Below are 25,420 nucleotides of genomic sequence, written 5' to 3'. Positions count from 1 at the left end.
ACTGATTATAAAACGTGCAACCGGAATCTCCATATGCTGTGTGTTCACTTTGGTGGCGACAGAGTCGACAAATTTAGGCCCAGGAGACCTCACCTCAACTCACCTTATCGTTTCCTTGTGCAGAAAAGAAAAGGAAAAAGACAGTTCGATTATTTTTCGTGAACGAAGGATTGAATTGGGATTAGGGTTCTTTTTCACGTTTTCTTCTTCCTCTCTCCTGCTGCTCAAGCAAATCACCATTGCCCGATCCTCGTCGCTCCTCGCAAGCTTCAGTCCATCATTTGCCGTGCCGATCGCCATCGTCTCTTCTTTCACAGGTTCCGTCGTCCGTGAGCTTCAAGTTCATCGACCGCAAGCTTCAAGTTCCATGTCCGTGAGCTTCAAGTCCTTCTCCAGGGCCTTTTTTCACTCTATTGCCCATTTTCTTCTTTAGTGCCGCCTAGTTGGAGGAATTTGGTGCATTCATTAACTCCATCAATGGCGGGAGTCATGGGCCTGAACTCAAGCTCTCGATCACTAGCTAATCGCTGAAGAACAGGTAAGAATGGTGCGGTAGTTATTTATTTATTTTTGGTGCGGCACTTGGTGTTTAGTTGAATGTAATCATGTGATTTATCTTTGCATAGTTAAGCATGGGCTCGAGCTCTAACTCTTGCTTTAGCTTCATATGCAAATAGTTGTATAAGGGTATGCTTTGCCTAGTCTAGTTATGTTGCTATCCTTTTGGGGACTGCTCGATTAAGTTTAATCATGTGCACAGGATGTTAAGCATCTTCTTGTGAGGAGTTTGTCTATAAGTATATTCTAAGGTTTGGTTAATGGTCGCTTTAATGAGTATCTACTGTCTCTTTATTACCTGTGAGGAGCTCTCAATGATTGAAAATGAAGCAAACAATGCTTCTCTTCTTGGTTCACCATACGGAATTAAATGGGATATCCATTTTTTTTCCATATTTTGGGTAATTGTATTTTCCATTGGTAATTTGAGGTCAACTGCATATGGTTGGGGGTTCCACAGGTCAATTTTACTACGTGACCGACTACACAATTAGTTTAGACAAAATCCCCACAGGTTTGTTATCTATTGAAGCAGAAACACCAAATCTTGTCGCTTCATGATTATGCCCACATTCCCGTTCTCCGTTTCACAATGTCTTCTTATATTAATTGAAAGAAGAGAGGAAAATGAGCCACTTCGTGGCAAGGTGCTTGGTGAGGCTCTCGTGCATCTTAATTTAATTGCTTGGTGCTTCATTTTTTTATGCCGGTATACTTTCTCATGTTTAAGATGAGTCCCAAGGAATGTCTTAAAATCATAGCAACTCGGTTTTATCCTTTTGATGTGGTCATTGGAACATAATTAGAAGACCACCATATATTTAAGCAAGTGCATGACTTACTAAGCACCAATCGGAAATTAGAAACCAGCAAAAGAGGTCCGGCGTAAGGTTATGACATACTTTGCCCTGCTTGAGACTCTGCACCAGGAATGCAACCAAATTCGGCATCCAACGTTTTGCAACTCACTATATATCTGACTGCATTCTCCACATCTATCGAATCCAACCGTTTTAGTATTGCAAGGCAACATATAGCTCAATAAGGGAACCTTCGATGGAAACAAAAGGAGGGAAAGGGATGTCAATTATTAAAGAAACATCTCAGAAGAACATACATTTTAATGGATCAAAGACGAGGACAGGACACCGAGTATCGACTTCTCCCCATATATCTCCAGAGAAAGATCCATCTTCGTTTTGCAGTGCTTTGATGTCTGAATCATACTTCAGGCACAATAACGTAGAACATTTGATACTAGAGATTGAGGTCCTTCGTGGCTGCTTATGAGAATGCATTTTTCGATTGTTGCTCATTGCGGGATTTACGCGTTTGAAGTGTGCTTACTTTTTCAGTTAGCGAAGCATTCTAGGATTTAAGCGGTTTTGTTAATCTCCTGATTACTACTTTACTAAGTGCGGAGGTTATTCAGATTGGAATACTTGCCATCAATTGTGGACCTGCTGTGTCCCCGAATATAGACTTCTTGAACTGCACATTCTAGGATCCTAGGAATTGCAAAGAAAAATTATTTGAAACAGATGATTTATGAAATCCAATAAGTATGCCTTGAGGTTGAGTTTACATTCTCGAAATATATCGCCAAGATTAAACTGTATTCAATTTATATGAGACTATAGTCTTACCGATCCTGAGGTGAGCATTGTCTTTGTGAAGATCATAGCTTAACAATATTTTAGGCAACTCTGAAGTTTCTTTACCTTTTGCGATGGTACGGCGAGATCTGGAATCTTAGTTGGCGTTTTGGCGACAGATAGTTCCTTGTAGATATAGCTAGACCAGATGTTTTTCTCCAACTGTTAACTACTACCAGCTAGATTAGTAAAGAGAGCAAGGACATTAGTGCGTTGTCTTAGGATATCTTAGATAGACATCAGTGGTGCACACATTGATTATACCATCAAGATGGAAGCGAAGGCTGTTTGCAATGGTATCATTTCAGGTGAGACCCTGCACCGGGATTGCAACCAAACCCTACATCCAAAGTTTTGCAACTCACTATATATCTAACGGCATTCTCCACATTTATCAAATCCAACCGTTTTAGTATCGGAAGACAGCATATAGCACAATGAGAGAACCTTCGAAGGGAAAAAAAGATTGAAGGAATGTCAATAATTTAAGAAACGTCCTCAAGAAGCAACAAAGTCATAATTGATCCACGATGAGGACGAGACACCGAGTATAAACTTCTCCCCATATACCTCCAGAGAAAGATCCATCTTCGTTTCACACTGCTCTGATGTCTGAATCATAATTCAGGCACAACAATGTAGAACATTTGATACCAGAGATTATCCGACAGTAGCAACTTCAATCTCCATAGAGAGAGTCCCCCTCATCAATGCTTGGCTAGCCTGAGGTAAGTTTGTCACTCATGATGTTGAAAACTTGAAAACATAAAACAACACCAAGGAACTTGCATTGATCGTAAGAGTTTGCAAATCTAAGACCCTTTATTCCGAAGGATACAATCTGTCACCTTATTGATGTCGAGAAAATCTAGCTTGTCAAAAAGGTCCAAAGCTTGCATGGCAATGAGTGTATACAGCAGATACAGAAAACGTCTAATGTTTCCACCAAATCCGCCAGCACAAGCAGCCCTACGTGACATTCACATTTTGTTCTTTAGAGTGAAGTTTCAGAAAATAAATAAATAAAGCAACACTAATCACTTCTAAGACGCGGTCATTATTGTAACGGATGGAATTGTTAATCCCAAGCTAAAATCTTAATCATATTGTCAAATAATAAATATTTGATTGAATGTGGAGTGGAGGTTCTGTTAGCCGCATTTTTTTCGTGGGTAATCGCAAAAAAGAAGCTGAGAGACAGATAAATACAAACGAGACTCGTGCTGGCATTGCAGGATCCAAGAAACAACTTCATTTGAATCCACATTGCCAAGTTTTCCAAGAAGATCTAGAATCGTCAATCCCCAACATGCTCCATTCAATCTCTGGCGCTCCAAAACCACCGACTTTTTTTCTGAGTGCAATATCAACCCAAAAACTCAAATCAGTAAACTCTGAAATGCTGAATAATAGATCCAGATAAACAAGTCATTTTCAGTAACTGGCAGAAAAGTGGACAAGAGAACAAGAAGGGGATTGTTAAAATTTCATCCCTACCTTTTCATCAGACAATATGTACTCGACATGTTTATCACCAGCGAGCTCTCCCATCAGTCAATAAGAGACTACATATCAATGAACATGGAATCAAATCTTACACATGCCACATAAGAACTTAGCAACATAAGAACTTAGCAACTCAAGCGCAAAAAGTATACAGATACGAAATTTCGTGAGGTCATCAAGGATCATATGATCCTATAAATTTAACAACAGATTATGTTCAACTTCGTTTTGAACAATCACATGCACATTAACATGGAAAAAAGGGAATTAAGCACATCTCTCTTCCCAATTGAAGAAGATAGGTCCATCCTCAAATTGCTCGCATTCCCAATTTCTGCCTCAAGCACAAAATAATCTCCAGTTCAAAGAAAGCACGCCATTTCGACAGACAAACAAGCACGTCCAACGAAAGTAATTCCACGGACACCCGTCGGCAATTACGGCTCGAACGCAACTACGGCACAACATTTCTTAAATCTTCATCTCACCTTCTTACACTACTATTTATTCGAGTCACCACAAGAGATCTCCGACATTTTCTAGCTACCCGAGCCAGAAACCAGCCAGGCCCAGGTCAAAGACGATCTAATCAGCGAGAAACAGTCGCGACATCGACGAAAACTGGCTTCAAAAGGCAAAATAGATATCAAATTGAAGAACAAAAGCAGCAGTGTAACGATTAGTAGTGAAAAACGCTCACAGAAGCTCCCCGAAGACCTTAGCAGTCGATCGATCGAAGGTGAATTAGAGCGAAAACGAAGGTGTGAGCTCGATTCAGAACCAAAAATGCTCTTCAAGTCGACTGAAAGATGAAACTTTATTTCGTTTTTCTGAGGAACGAAGGTTTTAATAAGCCCATAAAGCTTTTTGGGCCGGCGAAAAATGGGCCCAATTGTCCATTTTCTTCTCCTGATTTTTTTTTGGTCATCCTCATTTGTTCCGCGGAAAATAAATGATTTAAAAAATATTTTTCAAAAATATTGCTTGCATCATTTATAAAAATGAATGACCAGGAAATATTTTTATCGTTCACCAAAATGTTTAAACATAAATTGCTATTAATAATGAAAATATTATTTATCGACTAATTATTTCGAACGATACAATGATCATTTTAAAAAAAATGTTTTCAAGATCATTTATTTTTCGTGAAACAAAAAAACATAATTATTGTCAAATGCTTCAACTGAATTTGACCAGCTGCATTTGGCACCACAAAATAATATCTAACCTAATATGATTAAAGGAAACTTTATATTATTATTGGGCCCACCGTCAGTATGTAAAAGAAAAACGGAGAGAGCTTTGGCTAAATTTCTTAATCATCAAGTCTCTCTACCGGGCAGTATTTCTTAAGAGCTTAGCATTTGATTGCGTTGAACTTTAATTTAGTCTATCGATATTTCATTAAATTCCCTCTAAGCTATGCACCAATGTAGTCTCGGACAAACACAACCCCTGCTATAACCTAATATCATGGCTGCAAAAGTGCCTTTGAAGTCAGTTTAGTATGTTTCAAAATTCCCTATCAAAACAAAAGATTAGATAATAAAAGAGACAATACTGTAGACACACATGTTTTAGCAGCTTGAAATTTAGGCTTGTCAGATTACTCCATTGATCTCAACCTCCAATCATTTATGGTTTGCAAGCAAACTAAACAAGACATAGGGGAACTGATATCTCCATTTCAATATTGTATTTTCACCATTTGAAAAGGGATATTAAACACAAGTACAAGCTCGTTATAACACAATTCTTAGTTTTATAACATGTGAAGGTGGTTTAGGCTTCAAGGAGCTACAAACACAAAATCAAGATTGCGCTCTTAGGAATTTGTAGAAGTTGTTGCTAGGAGCAAAGTCCATTTTGGTTACTTGGGTTGTTGCTTACTTGCTGTAACAGATTTATGTATGGTCTATTACTACTAAAAGTTAGGTCCATTCTTAGGCGACATGCGATTGGCAATGGACAGGGCACTTCATCTGTGGTGTCATCGAGGCACCCTCATGGCATTTCTAGAGGGTGTTTATCCTCAGAGAGCGATTCATGATATTGCCCTAGATATATCAACTCTTTGGTAGCTGCTGTTATTAGTTAGAGATGAATGGTCTTGTCTCTAACAAGATTAGATCTATTCGTGCAGATACAAGACAGCTTTATGCGGGACGCTTTAATCCTCGTCATATTGCTGAAGATAAGATTGATGTTCACTAGAAATGCATCCGGTTGCTTTACCCAAGACTGATGCTTTATCCTTGTCATTGGATCCAAGAAAAATTAAAAAAGAAAATTTTCTTATTTGAGAAAGTCTACACCGATGATAATGGATATGATATGATGACTTAAATCTTGCTAATTGTGAAACTTAATTCTTGTACAGATTAAGTGGGTATGATGGAACTTCCCTTGTGAGGCAGAGGGGAAGATTTGCTGGGCTGGATCCACCTCTTGCGAGCCCCATCTCATCATTTTAAATTCAAAAAGAAAAGAAAAAAAGATAGGACTGAATGTTCTTGATTTAGAAGATAGAGAAGAGCAATTCAATGTTACAAAGAGAAAGAGGCGGAGAGCTTTGCTTTGAAAAAGAGAAGAGGCAGTTCGGATTCAATAGTGTAACTTTGTTGGAATTGGCGGAAAGTTCGGTATGCTATACGTGAGTCCAAGATCTACAAGTTGATTGATTTTGTTTGTTAAAATCTTCTCCAAATTGTCTCTTAATTTTCTCTGCAGCGGTTAGATCTTTCTTGCTTCTTTATATTAATTCACCTTTACTGTGATGATGTTTTGCTAATGTGAAGAGCCTCTAGCTGTGTTATTAGAGATAAACTATTATGTATTTTGCTATTATTAATTATTAGTGGAAGATTTTGACTGGCCCAATGATTTTTCATGTATTGAGTTTTTCATGTAAAATATGTGGCTGTTGGTTTTCCCTTGCTTAAATATTCAGCACCATATTCACTGCTTTAGGGTTAATATTGTTGGAATACCGTGACCGGTTGCTATTGGGGCTAATTTAATATTAGTTGGTTGATTTTTGGGAAAAAAATTGATCCTGAAGAGGCATAAGCAATAAATTGTTGCAATTTCCATGTTACAGAATAGGATTGCTTGTTTGTCTATCGCAAATAAAGAATGGTGTAGCAATGAGTTCGCGAGTTCCTGTGGTGTCTAGTAATTGGAAGTACAGTTGCAAATGGGTGGCTTTTCTATTGAAAAATATGTCCCACCCGATCAACTTCAGGCCCGGTTGAAAGGTTCAGGCCTAAACAAGTCCTCTTGGATTGGCATTAATTTAATTTTGGGCTGGGTTAGGCCCAAAATATGACTGACTTAAAATATGAGAGAAAAAGACACGAAGAATTTCTAGTCATCTCCGATATCCACAACGTTGTTGGAAATCAACACAACGCCGTTGAGAAAGCCACGGGCGGCTGAAGCCACCGCTCTCTGCTTCAAAAGTCGAAGCCAATTGGGTGGGCTTCTATTGAAAAGTGTTCCGACCTTTGTCCTTACTCCCCTCATCAAACTCGAACACTATCGACAAATTGCCTGTGGGCTTGGGCTCAAGATGGTGTTGTCGCTCCAAATTTTCTTCGATGAAGGAAATTTACTTTTTTTGTTTCTTTAATCTTTCTGATAAGGACACAGGAGCCACATTGAGTCAACTTGGCATTTAACGGTCACATAAGCATTTTTTTTTCATCTTTTAATGTAAGATCCAGAGTGAATGGATAAATCATAGTTCGAGAATTTGATTGCAAAAAAAAAAAAAAGTCAAAGACGACTTTGCACATAATTATAAAGCTTAAGGGTTTCTAGTAGCGTTACGCCATATCAAGAAGACAACTTGCAAAAGAAAAGTGGGAAAGTTTTTGACATCCGTCATCTAAACTTTAGCATTGCTATGAAACATTTCTCTCAATGCCTAAGAGATGGATTATATCTCATGTATATTGTGTCATTTTACTACGTGGAGGGCACAATCATTGGTTTGATTACATCGATAATACAAAGTTTAGGCAAAGCAATAATTAAAGACATGGTTGGACTTGAACACAACTTTATGATAAAGCATCGCCTTCTTCCCAATTTTCTCGTTCCCTCATTTTTCAAATGCAGAACCGCAATGTTCTAGTAAATTTGATATCGGTCTCGTGTCTCGTATTACGTAGTGATTACAAGTGAACCATAATTTGAATCAAATCATGTATTTACCATTTCTTTAAAGAATTCGATAGATTGTAAAAAGAAGACTTACTTTTCCAACTTTTCGGCGGTTGGTGTCCACACGCGCTTCTCGCGCGCTTTGGGAAAAAGGAAAACTCACAAGGAGACGACCGACCCTCGGTAGACCGCAAGCCCAACTTGTCTAGTTGCGCGCTCGATGGTGAGCACCTCCCTCACCATCACAAGTGGCGAGGTGGGTCCCCCGCCACGTGTAAAAGGGACGTGCTGTGAGCCTGTGAGGTCAGGATCGTAACCGCATATCCGATTCCCCGAAAAGCATACTTGCCCAATGCGTGCACACAAGAATGTGAAAGAAAAGGAGTAAAAAGGTAGAGTCAAGCTCCGGATCACTAGCTAATCACTGAAGAACAGGTACGAGTAATGTGACAGTTTTTTTTTTTTTTTTTTTGCTGTTTTTTTGGTGTGGCGGTTGGTGTTTAGTTGATTGTAATGGCGTGATTTATCTTTGCGTAGTTAAGCATGAGCTCGAGCTCATGCTCTAGCTTAATATGGTAATAGTTGTATAAGGGTCTACTTTCTTGCATTTGTTTGACTATTTGTATGCCTAGTCTAGTTATGTTGCTATGCTTTTGTAGACTGCTTGATTGAGTGGAATCATGTGCCGGAGTGTTGTGCATCTGTTAGTTAGCGTATTAAAAGAATTAAGTCTATTTGGTGGGCTGACTTGAGATTAGAAAGCTTTAAAATTCTAGAAACAGCTATGATGGAGAACGGCAATGAAAATATTTGCAATCGACCATATGAGAATTGAACCATTCCCATGAATGTTATTGCAAAGTGCATGAAACTTTCAACATAGGATGTTGAACATATTCTCGTGAAGAGTTTGTCTGTAAGTATATTTTAAGGTTTGGATAATGGTTGCATTAATGAGTATCCATTGTCTCTTTATTACCTGTGAAGAGCTCTCAATGATTGAAAATGAATCAAACAATGCTTCTCTTCTTGGTTCATCATCCATAATTAAAATGGAATATTTAGGTGTGTGTGTGATTGAAAATGAATCAAACAATGCTTCTCTTCTTGGTTCATCATCCATAATTAAAATGGAATATTCAGGCGTGTGCGCGCGCGCGCACGTGTGTATTTTTCCATTGGTAATATGAGGTCTGTTGCACATGGCTGGGGATTCCGTAGGTCAAATTTACTACGTGGCCGACTGGACAATTGGCTAAACAAAATACACACGGCTTTGTTATCTATTGAAGCAAGAACACCAAATCTTATCGCTTCATGATTGCTCCTACATTCCTGTTCTCTGTTTTGCAAATATCTTCTTATTTGAATTGAAAGAAGAGAGAAAAATGAGCCACTTTGTAGCAAGGTGCTTGGTCAGGCTATTGTGCATCTTAATTTACTTGCTTGGTGCTTCATTCTTTTTATGTCTAATTCTCCTCCGGAATCATTATACTTCCTTAAGTCTAAGATTGGTCCTAAGGAATGTCTTAAAATTGTGGCAACTCAGTTTTATCCTTTGGATGTTCATTGGAACATGATTAGAAGACCACCATGTATTTAAGCAAATACATGACTTACTAAGCACCAATCAGAAATTAGAAACCAGCGAAAGAGCTCCGGCGTAAGGTTATGACACACTTTGCCCTTCATGAGACTCTGCACCAGGAGTTCAACCAAACCCGCCATCCAAAGTTTTGCGACTCACTATATAACCTATAGCCTTCTCCACATTTACTGAATCTTCGGAGGGAAATGAGCATCAACTTCGCCCCATATATCCCCAGAGAAAGATCCATCTTCGTTTTGCAGTGCTTTGATGTCTGAATAATTGTTCAGGCACAACAATGTAGAGCATTTAATACCAGAGATTATCCAACGATAGCAACTTTGATCTCCATAGAGAGAGCCCCCTCATCAATGTTTGGCTAACAATACTCACACTATAAAGTAACCTTAATCAAAATTTTACAACATTTAAAAATTCGACATAATCTGAGCTCTTACATGGAAAACAGAACCTAAGGTAAGTTTATTACTCTCGTGATGTTGAAAACATAAAAACATATAATAATACCAAGGAACTTGCATCTATGTAAGAGTTTGGCAAATTAGGATACTTCATTCCAAAGGATACAATCTGTCTCCTTGTTGATGTCAAGAACATGTAACTTGTCAAAAAGGGGCCAAAACTTGCACGGCACTGAGCGTATACAGCAGATGCGGAACATGTCCCGTGTTTCCACCAAAGACACTTGTAAAAGCAGCCGTAGGTGACATGCACTTTGTCCCTTAGAGTGAAGCTATAATAAAAGATGAATAAAGCAACACTAATGACCCCTAAGATGTGGTCATTATTGTAATAAAGGAAATCTGTTAATCCCGAGCTAAAATGTTGATCGCTCTTTCAAATACTGCATGTTTTTCATGGGTACTTAAGAAAGAAGCCAAGAGATAAATAACTACAAACCAGACTCAAGCTAGCATTGCAGGATCCACAAAACAACTTCATCTGAATCCACGGTGTCAAGTTTTCAAGAAGATCTAGAGTGGTCAATCCCAAATATGCTCCATTCAATCTTAGGTGCTCCATAACCACCGACTCAAAACTATCCTTTTTTTGAGCGCAAGATCAACCCAAAAACTCAAATCAGTAAACTCCGAAATGTGAATAGCAGGTCCAGATAAGCCAAGTCATTTTCAGTAACTGGCAAGAAGTGGACAAGAAAACAAGAAGAGGATTGTGAAATTTCATACCTACCTTTTCAACGGACAATATGTACTTGACATGTTTATTGCCAGCGAGCTCCCCCATCTGTCAATAAGAAACTACGTATCTTTGAACATGGAATCAAATCTTGCACATGCCACGTAAGATCTCAGCAACTCAAGCGCAAAAAGTATACTATTACAAAATTATGTGAGGTCATCAAGGATCATGAGGATCCTATAAATTTAACAACACATTATGTTCAACTTTGTTTTGAACAATCGCATGCATATTGAAAATGAAAAGTGGGAAAGAAGCTCATCTCCATTTCTAATGGGAGAAGATGTTTCCATGCTCAAATTACTCGCATTCCCAATATCCGACTCAAGCATAAAATAATCTCCAGTTCAAAGAAAGCAGGCCATTTAGACCAACAAGCAAATTCAACTGAAGCAATTCAACGGACATCCATCAGCAATTACCACTCAAAAACAACCACGACATAACATTTTTGAAATCTCAATTTCACCTCCTTACACTACTATCTATCTTGATTACCAAAACAGATCTTTCTTATTTTCTAGCCACCCGAGCTAGAAACCGCACAACTCCAGGTTAAAGACGATCTAACCAGCAAAAACAGTCACAACATCGACGAAAATCAACGCAAATTAACTTAAACAGAATAAAAAAGAATCAAATTGAAGAGCAGAAGCATCTGGCGCGACGATTCAAAGCGGAAAACACGCAGAAGTTCCCAGAAGACCTTACCGGTCGATTGAAAAAGATGAACTTGAGTGAAAATAAAGACGTGGGTTCGATTCAGAAACCCCAAAACGCTATTCGCTCGACTGAAGATTCCGAGTCTTCCAACTCGGCTGGACCGCTGGCTTCCTTTCGCAACGGGCTTCGATCTTCTTGAGGAACGAATGGCTTCTTTTGTTTCGGAAATCAAAAGCTTAAGAGGCTTTGGGGCCGACAGAATTTGGGCCCATTTTATTGGCTAGATTTTACGGTCTATTATTATATAAAAGAATATAATATTTTTTTGGTCGTGTGATCTACGTCCAAAACAAGAAAATGAACCGGACACTGGATTTATGTGATTTAGTTGTGTGATCTACGTCCACTTAGAGAGCAACATAATATTCCATTATACATCAAAAGATATAATGAAGATAAAAATTATACTCAAGTCATTTAAATACTCTCGGTGTTTTTTAGTCTCTAATTACACTCAATAACCCATACAATGTTTAGCATTTAAAATTTCTGTGATCAAGAGGAACTCTCGGCACGCTTTTCGACATGCTCTATGCAACCTTTGGAGCTCTCTATGACATTAAGAGCTCTTCCTCTTGGTATTTAAAGGGAAAATTCAGTAGAACAAATAAAGAAGAAGAAAGGAAACAATGAGTGGCCAACATCCTTGCAACTTTCTTCGTCGTCTTCCCTTTCGGCCCTTATTGGCGATGGCCATCGTTAATCTCGTTTTCCCTTTTTCGGCTGAGCAAAGCCGTTTCTAGTGGTCAAGATCATCATGGTTTCTCTTTCTTTCTTTCGTGTTCAAAGCAACACCACAATGGAGTGGGCATCATGGCCATTGACAGGCCATCACTGCATTTCCTCTCTCCAATTTTGAACAATGGTCGAGCGTCTATAATTCTCATCTGATCCTATTTCATCCAAGGCGCTCAAACTCAAAAAATATTCTAACATATTTATATAATTTGGTTTGATTTAACGCCCAAACCACACTAACTACACCATGCTCATATTCTAATAGTCGTTAGTAGGAAATAAATGATTATTTGGTTTTTAATATAGAGGCACATTCTATGACAATATTTGAGTTGTTAAAAGAAATTGATTATAATTAAAGGTAAGTCTTCAAGGCGTAGAGATCAAAGCAAATATTTCATAGTGAGTAGTAAGTATATGCTTAGGTAATGCTTAGGTGGAGCATTTCTTGTAAAGAATGCAGCAAATCCAATCTCTGTAGTATGAATGAGATTTTTCTAATGATCTGGAGTCCCAAGTGTCAGAATGAGAGGCGATTTTTAGGAATAACTTATTACTCTATATAAATAAGTTGTTATATTCCAATATTGGATTGGGATTTTTAATATGCCCACCTATAGGTATAGAGAATCAAGTATTTTTAATCCGAAAGTTCAAAAGCACAAAGTGAATAGCACAAAGGAGAAGCTCGAAAGAAATTCGGCGTGCAAAAAGGCGTAGCTCCATAATTGTCCTCCACCTTATCTTTTCTTTTTTAAAGCCATCGACTTTAGTGACTGTAAACTGGAAACTGAACCTACTGCGAAGTTGCCTATACGCATTTTGGATGGCAAACGGGATTGAATTCAAATGCGTGAAATGTCATATGGCGAACTTAGAGACCAAGTGAGGGGGCTGACCTTACTAAGTGCGAAGTGAGCTCCTATGGCGAACTCAGAGATAGGAACGAGCACCAGCAATACATTAAGAGATGAATACCAGGTCTTTCTAAGTTTTAGAGGACCCGATACATGTCGTGGATTTACCAATGTCCTCCACCAAGACTTGGTATATGCCGGGATTCGTGTTTTTATCGATAACGAAGAGCTTCGAAAGGGTGAAAGAATTAGTGGCAACCTTCTACAAGCGATTGATCATTCCAAGCTCTACATACCCATCTTCTCCAAAAACTATGCTTCAAGTCATTGGTGCCTCCAAGCTTGCAAAGATGGTGGAGAACAACTCTAAATCTAAAGAAGATGGGAAAGAGAATGCCATATTGCCCATCTTCTACGACGTGAAACCCGATGACGTGAAGCTGAAAACTCCATTGTATAGAAATGCCATATCAAATTTGAAGCAAATGAGGGAAGATCATGAGAAGAAGTTCAGCTCCAAGGATATAAAGACGTGGCAGCAGGCTCTCAAAGAAGCTGGTGGCATCACGGGATGGGAGTTGGAAAAATATCCAGGGTAACAATCTAATCATGATTTGAAAATGATTTTGTAAAATCGGGCCCTTTTTTGCTAGAAATTCTGATTCTTCTACTTGATGTATCAAACATTTCTCTTCTATATCCTACACTTGATTGCGTTCCCACTTGGTTGGTTAGTATATAGTTGGTCAACAAGCAAATTTGTGACTTTTCTCAATTGAAATTTTTCCACTTGTGGCAGCTATGTGAAACTTATCCAGGAGGTTGTTGAAGAGGTTGTGGTCAGGCTTAAAATAAGACAAAGAAGTGTAACGGGAGATTTAGTTGGAATAGAGGCTCGAATAGCAAGCATAAAAAAATTATTAGACATTGATTCTAATAGTGTGCGGCTCATTGGAATCTACGGAATGGGCGGCATTGGTAAAACAACACTCGCTAAGATTATCTTCGACCAACTATGTCCTCGTTTTGGGAGAAACTGCATCTTTCTCGATGACGTGAGGGAAACAACAAAAAAGGGCTTAGTCAAGCTACAAAAAATATTATTGTCTGAAATCTCTTATTCTAGAGCGGCTCCTAACATTGCTAACATTGATGATGGGATTAATAAGATTGAAGAAACAATTTGCAATAAGAAGATGCTAATTGTATTGGATGATGTTGATGAGGCCAACCAAATCCAAAAACTAATCGGAAAGAAATCTTTGTATCCTGGCACTAGAATACTTGTTACTACTAGAGACAAGAGCATTCTAAATATTAGGGAATTTAAGTATCAATTCGAGGATTATGAAATGGTGCGGTTGAGCAAGGATGATGCCCTTAAACTTTTTAGTAGACGTGCCTTCAATGACGATTCTCCTCCAGCTGATTACCACACTCTTTCAAAGGGCATCGTCTCTACTGCAGATGGACTACCTTTAGCTCTTGAAGCAATAGGTTCATCGCTTTTTGGCGAGGAAGAAAGATAAATATGGGAAGAGTGGCTAGAGAAGCTAAAGAAGACACCTCATGAGGATGTTTTGGGAAAACTAAAGATTAGCTATGATGCCTTAAATCCAGATCAACAACAAATATTCCTCGATGTTGCATGCTTTTTCATTGGTGAGAATAAGACTAATCCAATGTACGTGTGGAAAGATTGTGAGCTTTCCCAGAGATTTCCCTCAAGGTCCTTATTAAGAGGTGCATGATAAAGGTTTTAGATAATGATATATTTGAGATGCATGATCAGTTTAGAGATCTTGGAAGGGTAATTACCAAAAAAGAACGTACCAGATTGTGGGATAAAGATGACATCATTTGTGAATTAAGATCAACAGAGGTAAAGTATGGCCAAATTTGAATAGAAAATTGCTTATACCCTCTTCTTAATTGATGATTCACGTTTTTTATTTGGGAGCACTCTTCTGTTTCATTTTTTCTTCCCTTCGACAAATTAAATTGCGGAATTATTGACAAGTTCCTGCTCCTCAATGTCATTGGCAGATCAAGGAGAGCGTTCAAGCACTCCATTTGCAAACGGCCAACAACAATCGTACGACCATCACAGCGGAGCAACTTAGACGGTTCCCACATCTCAAGTTTCTTTGGTTGAGTAACGTAGTCTGTGAAGGTGACTTCACGAGCTGTCTTTCCAAGTTGAAATGGATCATTTTGATGGGCAACACACCAACTAATTTGGGTCTAGAGAACGTGGTTGTGATGAATTTTCGTTTTTCTAACCCCAACAAAGATGAGATCCGTTACCTAATTAAGGTTCGTGAGTTTCCCTCCTAGTGTAATTTTCTCATTCAATGAAGGATTTGATGGATTTGTAGTTTTTTTTTCTCAATTGGTGAGAGGATTGGATCCAAGTTGGGACCCCAAATTCATATTTATTTCTTGTATAAACATCTAATGTACACTTACCGCCGAAGTGCGAAAGCATGGTCTGTCTTGTACCCCGAGAAGACCACAAGAAATTGTCTGTCATGATGTTTCATTGGCTTTTTGAAGGGCGCAATGAAATTAAAGGTTCTCACTCTTGAAAATAATGGCTTCATATGTGGGATACCAACTATTTGTCATTATCCGTCTTTGAAGAAAATTGACCACTCTATTGGGAAACTGAGGCTGCTAACTGATTTGAATATTGAGTCATGTGTGAACTTGAAAATTTGCCCGAACAAATTGGAGAGCTACAAAATCTTCGGCACCTCTCTCTTAATAGATGTCATAGCTTGAGCGAACTCCCCGACTCAATTTCAAAATTAGAGTCGTTGATGAAGCTGGATATATCATGCACGAATATTACAAGATTACCAGATTCCATTGGTAGACTACGGAGCCTATCATCTGCCAATGTATCATGGACACCAATTACACAAATGCCCGGTAAAATGAGCAAATTGCTACGCCTCCAAACACTAAAATTGGAACATCGTCATAGGATAAAAGAGTGGCCAGAGCTCCCAAGAAGTTTGACAACTCTACGGCTGATATCTTCTTCGTTGTTGACTATCCCTAACCTCTCAAATCTTACTAATTTAGTTGAATTGTTCCTATCTGATCGCTCTGACGAGTGGTTGAGCCGATCAAATGTAATTCCAACTAGTGACTTGAGGTGCATTGGGAGGTTATCCAAACTAAGCAAGCTACACATTTGCTTACTGAATGTCCGCGCGCCGACTAGAGAGTTGGGTTCCCTTTCTGTGCTGAAAGAACTGACTTTATATGGACTAAACCTCCGAACCCTCAAACAACTACCGTCAAACTTGATAGTTTTAAAACTTTACCACACTCAACTGAAATATGTACATCTCGGCGGGCTTCCTATGTTGGAAAAATTGAGAAAACGAGGTGTACAAGCAACCTGATGTTCCGTCTTTCGAGGTCTTATGTGCCCAGAGAAAGCGTGTCTATCAATGTGCGACAATGGGGGCTTGTTTAGGATAGAACGATGGAAGGAAAGATTTCATATTTGAGGATAGGAATGCCTCAAATATTTTGCTTCACAAGATAGTGACTAATCGCCTAGGACTCAAATCAACTTCGAAGACCGATGCTTGAAACTGAGGCAAAGTGATATGCCATTAACGCCGGCAAAGTTATCTTCCACACACTATTATATTTCACATGTATAGATCGATGGTGAAGGACAAGGGCTAATCTTCTCATCAAGATTTAGTTACTGAAATTATTCAGACATTTGAACATTACAGGCTCTGATTCTTTTTTTTAGAACATGTGACCAAATAGTGGTGGACCGAAAATGGTCTCTAAATGCGTCTGAATGAGACTTAACAAGAGCTTTTGAGCAACTGAAGGTTAAAACCCGGTCAAGACTCACCTAGTCTCTTCAGTTGCAAAACGGAAAGGGAAGGAGCTCATGGTTATCACATCCAAGAAAAGAAGAGCACCATCTTGGAAGATGAAGAGGATGAGGATGATATCACAATTTCTGCTCTTGCATTGAAGAACTTAGATGACTTGGTCTCGCAGAAGAGGAGAGACAGGAATGCAAAGCACGTGACGAGATCAAACAGAGAATGGAGAGAGAGAACTGGAGAAAGAAGTAGAGGAGGAAAGGATTGAGGAAGAAGAAGAAGAGGGTAGAGGGGGTGAACAAGAAGAAGCAGAGCATGTAAAGAGTACTTCACCGCCCTCGATGGAATGAAACAGGGGGAGATGTTGAGAAAAGAGGTACATCTTCACTGCTGCCACTAGTGAAGGAGTAAGTCGTTCACCACAGATCCAAGACATCTATGCCTCTCAATTTCGAGGAAGGCCATAAGGTTTCATCGCCCAATCTACGTGATCGTGCCGACTTGCCATCATCCGCTACAATACACCATCTCACTGCAAGTGAAGCCATTTAGACTGATAATTCAGCAAACTTTCGCAGAGTGCTGATGTTCGGAGATTCTGAGGCCAAATTTACGCCCCGGGATGCTAAGTTAACTTGCAAAATGCAGTCAAACTTCCTTTCCCGCTTCTTTTGCATGATCAAATCCATGCCTCGCTTCTTCAATTCTGAAGCAAAAATGCCAAGGGTGAAGATGGCTCAACTGAAGGAGGATTTGGAAAAAGCTAGAAGGGATTGTCCAGTCAATGTGGATTTCCAGGCCTTTCGTGTTCCAAAGCAATCATAATTCCATTCTCTTTTTCATCTCTACCTTTTAATGCCGACAAAAGGAGAGAGATGTGGTCCAGTTTGAGATTTAAACTTTTTGAGATTTAAACTCTTGACTTTTTGTGTTTGATTGACTTTACTTTTGTGTTTGCTTGTTTAGTCATGGACTGATTTGATTTGACTGTTGATCATTTGTTTATCTTAAGCACTATTGATATTTCATGGCAAAGATAGTTGCTCATTTACAGACTAACCTACTTTCTGTGATGCATTTTAATGTTATCTTTTACTAAGCCAATTATCTTTTTGTGAGATATCCATATTTGCTTGAGTATTGTTTTGTAGGTCAAAGTTATCCAAATCTGTGAAATTTTCGTCACCATCGAAAGGGGAAGATTGTTGAGAAAACTTCCTAAGTGTTTTGAAGTTGACAAACGCTTTCCATCAGCCTAGTCTAAGACTTTGTAAACTCTTCCATCAAAGTCCAAACCTCCCTGACTGCCGCACTAAGACTCAAGGTCTATCCTCACGATGCTTCAGACCGTCAAGAAGGCTTATCCGTAATGAGTATTTCAAAGATTTGATTCTATCGATCAAGAAGATCTTTTGTTGGATATAGCATGTCGGAATCCATTCTTCAAATTGAGATTGATTTAGGGATTGGATCCGTTGATTGGCAAAGTATACTTGGAAGGTTCTACTCATGGAAACCAGATCCGATTGTATGGGCGAGCATGATTGGTATTAACGTTTCATATTCCTTTAAATAACTCAAAATCTCCTAATTGATTAATCATTGGCCACACTAAGATTGGAAGAACTCATTTGATAAGTGCCAACGGGTGTGATGGGCATGGAAGGAGTATATAAGGAAGATGTTCTGTTGTTAAAAATTTGTAAAGTGAGAAGAATTCCAAAATCAAGCTCCTTGTTCTTAGTCAATTCAATTGTTGAGCAAAATCTTGTACTCAAAAGAGAATTTATATCTTTGTGAGACCTTGGAGGAAGTGTAGCGAGTCTCTACACCAGAATCAAGGAAGAGCTTTACCGTAACAACTATTTTGATTCATATAGTGAAATCCAAACTATGCAGGCTGTCGGTCTGGAAAAGTGGAGCGTGAAGTTTGGTGTCAACCTATAAACCCTGTGTTCTTATTCTCTTCCTACATCTTTACTTTGAAGTCGTAACTCAGTTTTATTTACAAGAGTCTAATTTCATTTTCAACTAATGTGTTGATTGGAGTTGCACACTTCTCGGAAATTGTTTTTGCACCTATTCACCCCTCTAGGTGCTCTTTTACTAGCTTTCACAATGTGGACTAAGAAAATTAATATTGAATTTGCGTTTTGATTCTCAAAACAATGTTGATCTAAGATGAGATAGAAGGTTTCTTAATTAGTCCTAATATAGGATCTAGTATGGGCCAAGTTGAGCACGACCCATAATGAGGGAGTCTAATTAGAAACTCTAGCAATAGTGCTCAAGTCTTTCCTCTAACCTGACTTCTCCATGTATCCTCATATAAAGAGTATTAACCCACAGCTAAAGGGTGAGGGGACCATCATTGGAGCCGATTGATACGAAGAGTAACAGAGGAGAATGACTTGCGTGGAACATCAATTTTCCACTTCCTTTAAGAACGATGGATTCCAAATCGAATGCGTTAATCTTTCTACTCAATTGTATCATTCTCATTCTGGTTATGGAGGTCTTTGTGGTTGCGCATTTTGCATCCAACACACGCAGACCTTGCTTGAGTCGCACGACCCTCACCGGGTCATAAACCTCATTCTAACAAATGCTGGAGCCAAATGTGGCTCACCGCTTCCATAGCCTTTCGCCAACTCTCGCAAAGGGCTTGATTCTTTTAACAAAATTTAAAAAAACAAAAGATATAGTCGAAGTCCATTGTAATTTTATTTTTTTGGCCTAACACTCCCGGAATCTAAAGTCCACTTTAAAGAGTTTTTACTAAATACAATTTGCATTTCTCCAAGGATTTTGGGTTTCATTTTACATTACACTTAAAGCTCATTTGTCAAATTGAATCTAACTCACCCTCAATCCAAGACTGCTCCATCTGTCGCAAACCATTCTCGGGAATGGCCTGATTTCAATTGGGGATTCCACGAGCACGTTCTATCTAAGATCACAGCTCTTTTCATTTCCCGGGCCCGACGCAAAGTCTCTGTATAAATGCTTAAACTCGGCCGGCAGAGGGGACCTACAATCATCTATCCCAGAGTATATAAACCGTCTTTGATTGGTTTAGGGACTTGAATCTGAATTGTTAATGCAAAAGATAACTCAGCTAAATGACAATGCAAGACTTCCATGCCTTCTGCTGTATTGCGTGCAAAGTATTGACATCGCACAGCTGCCGCATCTTTCGCACACCTTTCTTATTTGTTCACGGAGTGCAGAATTGCGTTACAACTTAGCTTCTGATTAAAGAATTTGCACTGTCAATCTCTACTTCTCTTATGAAAGGATTCATGTCAACGCGTACCTTCAAAACAACGAGCTGCTTGTGCTTTGGGACCATAGCTATCTTCCACTAGCAAAGCAAATAAAATCAAAGCAATAGTCGAAAAAGAGTTTTGGCACATCCGGATGACTCCAGAGCATTTCTCTTTAGCTTTTTCTCTCCACCAAATGTACCTGCACGCGTCTGATGCATCACCAAGTGTACCAATTAGAATTTTCGTTCTCTTGCTTCGTTGCTTATGCTGAATATCCCCGTCCTCGCATGAAACTCACCTAGAATTACAATCCTCAACTCGATTCAGGACTCCTATATAAGACTCCTTTGCTCTCGACCGTATTGCACCATCCTACAAGAGACAAGAAAAACATACTTGACACCCTCCACTGATCACAATCATTCCTCGTTCTCCATCTGCTGGTTGAAGCAGCTGATGCTACAGTAAATGAAATCTCCTTCCTCTCTCTCTCTCTCTCTCTCTCTCTCTCTCTCTCTCTCTCTCTCTCTCTCTCTCTCTCTCTCTCTCTCTCTCTAAGTTTTGTATAGTCTTTCATAACTTGGCTAATTCCGACCTACATATGTTGTGTAGCAGGAGGTGAGCGCAGATTCAGTCGAGAGTTCTGCCGCCAAAAAAAGATAGGTGAAATCTCAATTTAAATGCTTTTAGTTATGATGGTTTGCATAGCTACTATGTAGATTGAGAAAACAATCAGCTCGGTTGATTTGAGAATCGAGAATAAACTGGAGCTCTGATTCGAGAATCGAGAAATAATCGGTGCTCTGATATCATATACGACAAATTATTTTCCCACGGATTGAAATTGTTAAATTATGGATGAATGACGTACACACAACATATGTCTTTATATTCAGTATGACATTTTCTTTTGTATCGTTAGTCCATGTTATTAGCCACGAGCTTCTCCTTTCCAGATTGCGGAGCGGCATGCGCCGCTAGGTGCCGGTTGGCATCAAGGCAGAAGATGTGCAAGAGGGCATGCGGAACCTGTTGTGCCCGTTGCAATTGTGTGCCGCCCGGGACCTCTGGTAACGAGGACGTGTGCCCTTGCTACGCCACCATGACCACTCATGGAGGCAGACACAAGTGCCCTTGATTTAGTTAAGCATCCACTGTGGATCTTGTATCATCTGATGGATATATGCTGCTGCAAATAAGAATGTAATTGATTAGCGTGCGTCTCCAGTAAAATAATAAGAATGTTCCTGTGTAAACCCCAATATAATATCGAAGTCTCTGTGTGTAGAGAAACAACAATAAAAAGAGTATTATGCTTTTCCGTGTACCTCTCTCTCTCTCTCTCTCTCTCTCGAGTTCAAATCATCGTTGCCATGTTCTTCACGAGGGCGAGTTTTTATATTTCTATGGTAATTCAGCACATATGAAATGGGTAAACTGTTAGATAACCGTTGCTTAAAAAAAAAAAAAAAAAACTGTTAGATAATGCAGCTATTATATCTAGGGGAGGACAAGGCGGATGTAAGATTCTAAATACAAATTAATCGGATAAAATCGATAACTCGGTCAAAATTCTTAAAAAGATGACAAACTGTTGGTCAATAATCTTAGTTAATCCGCCAGTCAATCCACCAATAGTTAGGCCTAGATCTCTTTTTGATCCTAGTTGGACCGCCACTTTCTAAATGATTTTGCATGAAGTCTGTTCCAGATTGTTCATACCCTGGTTGGCGATTCTTTTGATGACAGTGGTTGACCAAAATAAACAGCTGGTCCTGCAACTCTTATTCAGCTGTCTTAATCTTTGCTTGCATGGAGGGTATGAATTCGATCGATCCTCGAAGGAACGTGGGCCGTGAAATTTTTCACGAAAGTACAGAAATGTCAACCGAAGTCGTAAGCCGATTCCTCAAAAATTATTTATGATTTTCATGCGAAGGACGAAATCCTGCATGCAATGCATGACGGTGGTGTCATCAGCCAGTTGACTTGCGAGTTGGTAGTCTCACCAAATACATATCCGCAATATATATATTAAAAATAAATTAAGTATATGTGTATCAGAAAATATAAAAGTTACTTGGATAAACATTTATAATTTCCAATTGTGACTTTTTCACCTTCTCGATTTACTGTTCACCTGTGCTCTCAAGGCTGTTCGTGTCTACTGTTCATCGGGAGTGGTTGTTGTTGGTTCCAGCCACTTCAGCCGTCCGTTGGGGCTCTTCTTCTTCAGCCGACCTCCACCCCTCCCGATCTACACTTCCTCCGAGTGATTTTCCCGGTATGTCTCTCTGCTGTCGGGAATGCTTTGTGTTTTTAGGGATTGGGCTCTAGGGGTGCCTCTGTTTGAATGGTCTCTTCCTCTTCTACGCCCGGTTGGCATATTGGGCAAAGGCCCTCAAGAGGACCCCAAGGATGGTTCTGTTCCACCCCCCCCTCTCGTTCCCCCCGCTCGTTACTCTTCAAGGTTTAAAGGTACCCGAGGGCGCAAAGTGAGCCCGAAAGGTCTGCGCTCTTTCTGTACTCTTCCTCCCCCCTCCTTCGACTGTTAACGGCTCTAATTCATCTTTGATTCATTCTACTAAGGATAAAGGAATCGTTGTTGGTGGTTTTCTGTGCCCCGTCTCGTCCAACTCTTCCTCGGTGTGAGACAAGGCATAATGTGCCTTCATCCGAGGCGGGTAGCCGTCTTTGATCCAAAAGGTCCCTTCCTGTTGATGCCTTAGCCCTCAACTCTAGCATGGGCTGCTTGTTATCTCGGCTACTAAGGGTTAAAGCCTCTCTTATATTCGCTGCTTGTAGTTGATAACAAAGTTGTTGTTCAAATCTCGAAGAGATCTTGCAAACTACCCACCCTAAATGGGATGATTGCTTAGTTGGTTATTACATTGGGAAAAGACTCCATTTTCAATTGACGGAGGATGCGCTCAAACATGCTTGAGGTAACCACCTAGTTCAAGTTATTAAGTTGACACAGGCTTTACTTTTCCATATTCGATAAAAGATTTTAAAGGAAAGTGCTGGAAGGGGCCAATCACTGTTGCCAAAATACCCTTATTCTCCAACAATGGCACCCAATGATGGAGCTCAAGAAAGATTGCCTGGAAATCAGTTCCTATTTGGGTTCGCCTAAGGAATGTTCCCGTCAACTTGTGGTCCGCCGGGCATTAATGCCCTTGCGAGTGCAATCGGTAAGCCTCTCTTTGTAGATAACCGCACGAATAGATGGCCATGGTTGCTTTTGCCTGTCTACATTGAGATTGATGCTTTGAGCTCATTCCACGAAGTTATTGATTTCATGCTGAATGGTGAGCCCGTTTGATGGATGTCCATTATGAATGGGTGCCAATCTATGTCCGAGTTGTTGTTCGTTTAGCCATAGACGTGCTAACCCTAAAGCACCCCGGCCTAAAGCTGGTTCTTTATCTCGCAAGGCCCTTTTGGCGCGTCTCTCCGATGAATGGCATGAAGTTTGTGGAAGCGAAATAATAGACCCCGTGCTTCGGATGTTGCTCCACCTCCCTCTCATACTATTGCGCCCCTCCTGTAGGTGAAGTTCATCTATCTACACCACAGATGGCGGAGCCTATTGTGATTCCTGCAGTAAAAGTCGGTGAGGAAGGCCTTTCCCTCCACACAACTCATTCCCGGTACCTCCTAGCTCCTTCTCAACCTAGTCAACTTCAAGCGCCTGAAAGCTCAATGCCGGAGTCATCATCGTCCTTGGAGGATGAAGTTATGGATGACATCAGTTTTGGAGGAAGTGATTCTGATTCCCCCCTTGTGGTTGCTTCTTCCATCCTAGAGGAGCCGTTCCCTCCCCGGCCCCTCCTAAACTATTATGGCTGTCCACGGCCTTTGAAAAGGTCATCTTCACTCCGCTTCACCGATGCGGCCATTCCTCCGAGCCCAAAGCCGGTGACTTCCTCGGTGAAGAAACAAGGTGGTAAAAACGGTAATGCCTTTCTTCCTTCCTTCTATGTTTTTGGAGTTTGGAATATTAAGGGCCTCGGGACCCCGCTTAAATGGGCCGAGATTAGAATTTTGTCGAGAACCAATCACCTGAGTTGTGTTGGTATTTTGGGACTAAAATTTCCCCTGCGGCGTTTCCCTTGGTCTCGGCGCTCTCCTTAGGGATGGTGTTGGAGCGCTAATAATGTTCACTCACCTAGAGGAAGAATTTGGGTGGGTTGAAACCACAGACTGCCTCTTTTGCTTTATCTACTTGCTCGTCTCAAGCTATCCACGACCGCCCCGGTATGTACGAATAGCGGTTTTTCTTTTATCCTCACTGTGGTGTATGCAAAGCACTCTTTTGTCTTGAGAAGACCCCTTTGGGCTAACTTAATTCAGTCTAGTCTCCAAGTTGTGGACTTCATGGATTATTGGGATTTCAATGCAATTGGTCTGCTTTCGATAGAGCCGATAGATCCAACTATTGGATCCCGACGTTTAACGACTTTGGCGATTGTCTTAATCAAGCTTGGCCGGATGATCTCGGATATGTGGGGAGCAGATTTACATGGTTAGCTTCCTCGGGTCCTACTCGCAAACAAAGGAAAATTGATAGGGTGTTGACTAACTCGACACGGAACTCTATTTTCTCATTTTCGATGCATCGTTTCTTTCTCTTGGAGTCTCGGATCATTCTCCTATGATTGTTAGGATTTTGCTATCCACCAACACCCCATAAGCCCTTTAAATTCTTCAATTTTTTGGATGACCCATCCTTCCTTCTTTGATCTTGTGACTCAAGTGTGGGACTCCCCTTCTCGGAATGCCGATGTACATACTGTTGCAAGCCGAGGGCTCTTAAATGCGGGGCTTAAACTCCTAAATAAAGAGGCTTATGTGGATATTTCAGCTAAAACAGCTGAGGCTAGGAGATTGCTCTCGGCCCAAGATGCTGGACCCACTCAACCAAGAGGGCGAATGCGAAAAGGAACACCTACGGGTTTTCTCCGAATCGCGCCTTTAAGAGGAATCCTTTTAGGCAGAAATCCAGGGTTCGTTGGCTTAAAGAAGGAGATCTAAACACTAAGTATTTTCATCACTCAATCAAGAGAAGCCTCCAAAACAGAATCCTTTCAATCTACAATGGGGACAATCGGTTTCTAGTCTGTTTGAGGTACAACGTGCTCTTTGTCTCTCATTTCCAAGCTCTCTTGGTGGCATCCCCCCCTTCCTATGTGCCTACAATTGAGGAGATCCGGGAAAAACTAAATCATACCCTTGATGATGATCAGATTCGGATTCTCTCTTAGCC

At 40.1% G+C, this 25,420-nt stretch overlaps 2 protein-coding genes and 1 pseudogene across 4 annotated transcripts; 1 reads left to right on the top strand and 2 right to left on the bottom strand.

Moving 5' to 3' along the window:
* Window positions 1-1,449: 1,449 nt before the first annotated feature.
* LOC120294357 lies at window positions 1,450-3,764 on the bottom strand (annotated as a pseudogene).
* A 5,721-nt stretch (window positions 3,765-9,485) lies between these two features.
* On the bottom strand, window positions 9,486-11,589 carry LOC120294794 (geranylgeranyl transferase type-2 subunit beta 1-like). 3 transcript variants are annotated; one of them, XM_039315314.1, is made up of 5 exons: window positions 11,410-11,589; window positions 10,690-10,743; window positions 10,399-10,548; window positions 10,049-10,231; window positions 9,486-9,751 (listed from the first exon to the last, which is right to left on the bottom strand). In XM_039315314.1, exons 2-5 carry the CDS (start codon window positions 10,741-10,743, stop codon window positions 9,578-9,580), a joined length of 561 nt encoding a protein of 186 aa, XP_039171248.1. In that variant the 5' UTR covers window positions 11,410-11,589; the 3' UTR covers window positions 9,486-9,577. The 3 variants fall into 3 exon arrangements, with proteins under 3 accessions (XP_039171248.1, XP_039171249.1, XP_039171250.1); XM_039315315.1 differs by having other exon boundaries at window positions 10,066-10,231; XM_039315316.1 differs by lacking the exons at window positions 10,399-10,548; window positions 11,410-11,589 and having other exon boundaries at window positions 10,066-10,231; window positions 10,690-11,401.
* A 1,597-nt stretch (window positions 11,590-13,186) lies between these two features.
* LOC120294356 (disease resistance protein RUN1-like) lies at window positions 13,187-22,803 on the top strand. The gene is made up of 7 exons (XM_039314412.1): window positions 13,187-13,611; window positions 13,816-14,513; window positions 14,732-14,826; window positions 15,063-15,332; window positions 22,352-22,435; window positions 22,489-22,629; window positions 22,741-22,803. Exons 1-7 carry the CDS (start codon window positions 13,187-13,189, stop codon window positions 22,801-22,803), a joined length of 1,776 nt encoding a protein of 591 aa, XP_039170346.1.
* The last annotated feature ends 2,617 nt before the right edge of the window (window positions 22,804-25,420 follow it).

The sequence above is a fragment of the Eucalyptus grandis genome, chromosome 6 (assembly GCF_016545825.1).
Source record: "Eucalyptus grandis isolate ANBG69807.140 chromosome 6, ASM1654582v1, whole genome shotgun sequence".
Classification (NCBI taxonomy): Eukaryota; Viridiplantae; Streptophyta; class Magnoliopsida; order Myrtales; family Myrtaceae; genus Eucalyptus; species Eucalyptus grandis.
This window is presented reverse-complemented; position numbering and strand designations above follow the sequence as displayed.

Excerpts from the sequence above, each read along its gene's own strand:
- LOC120294794 (XM_039315314.1), bottom strand. The coding sequence starts at position 10,743 with ATGGGGGAGCTCGCTGGCAATAAACATGTCAAGTACATATTGTCCGTT. Across the intron at positions 10,549-10,689 it reads ACATATTGTCCGTTGAAAAG|AAAAAGGATAGTTTTGAGTC; the intron begins GTAGGTATGAAA and ends TCTTGCGCTCAA. Across the intron at positions 9,752-10,048 it reads ATTGTATCCTTTGGAATGAA|ACATCAAAGCACTGCAAAAC; the intron begins GTATCCTAATTT and ends ACAATTATTCAG.
- LOC120294356 (XM_039314412.1), top strand. The coding sequence starts at position 13,187 with ATGTCCTCCACCAAGACTTGGTATATGCCGGGATTCGTGTTTTTATCG. Across the intron at positions 13,612-13,815 it reads GAGTTGGAAAAATATCCAGG|CTATGTGAAACTTATCCAGG; the intron begins GTAACAATCTAA and ends CACTTGTGGCAG. Across the intron at positions 14,514-14,731 it reads TTTAGCTCTTGAAGCAATAG|AGATTTCCCTCAAGGTCCTT; the intron begins GTTCATCGCTTT and ends GAGCTTTCCCAG.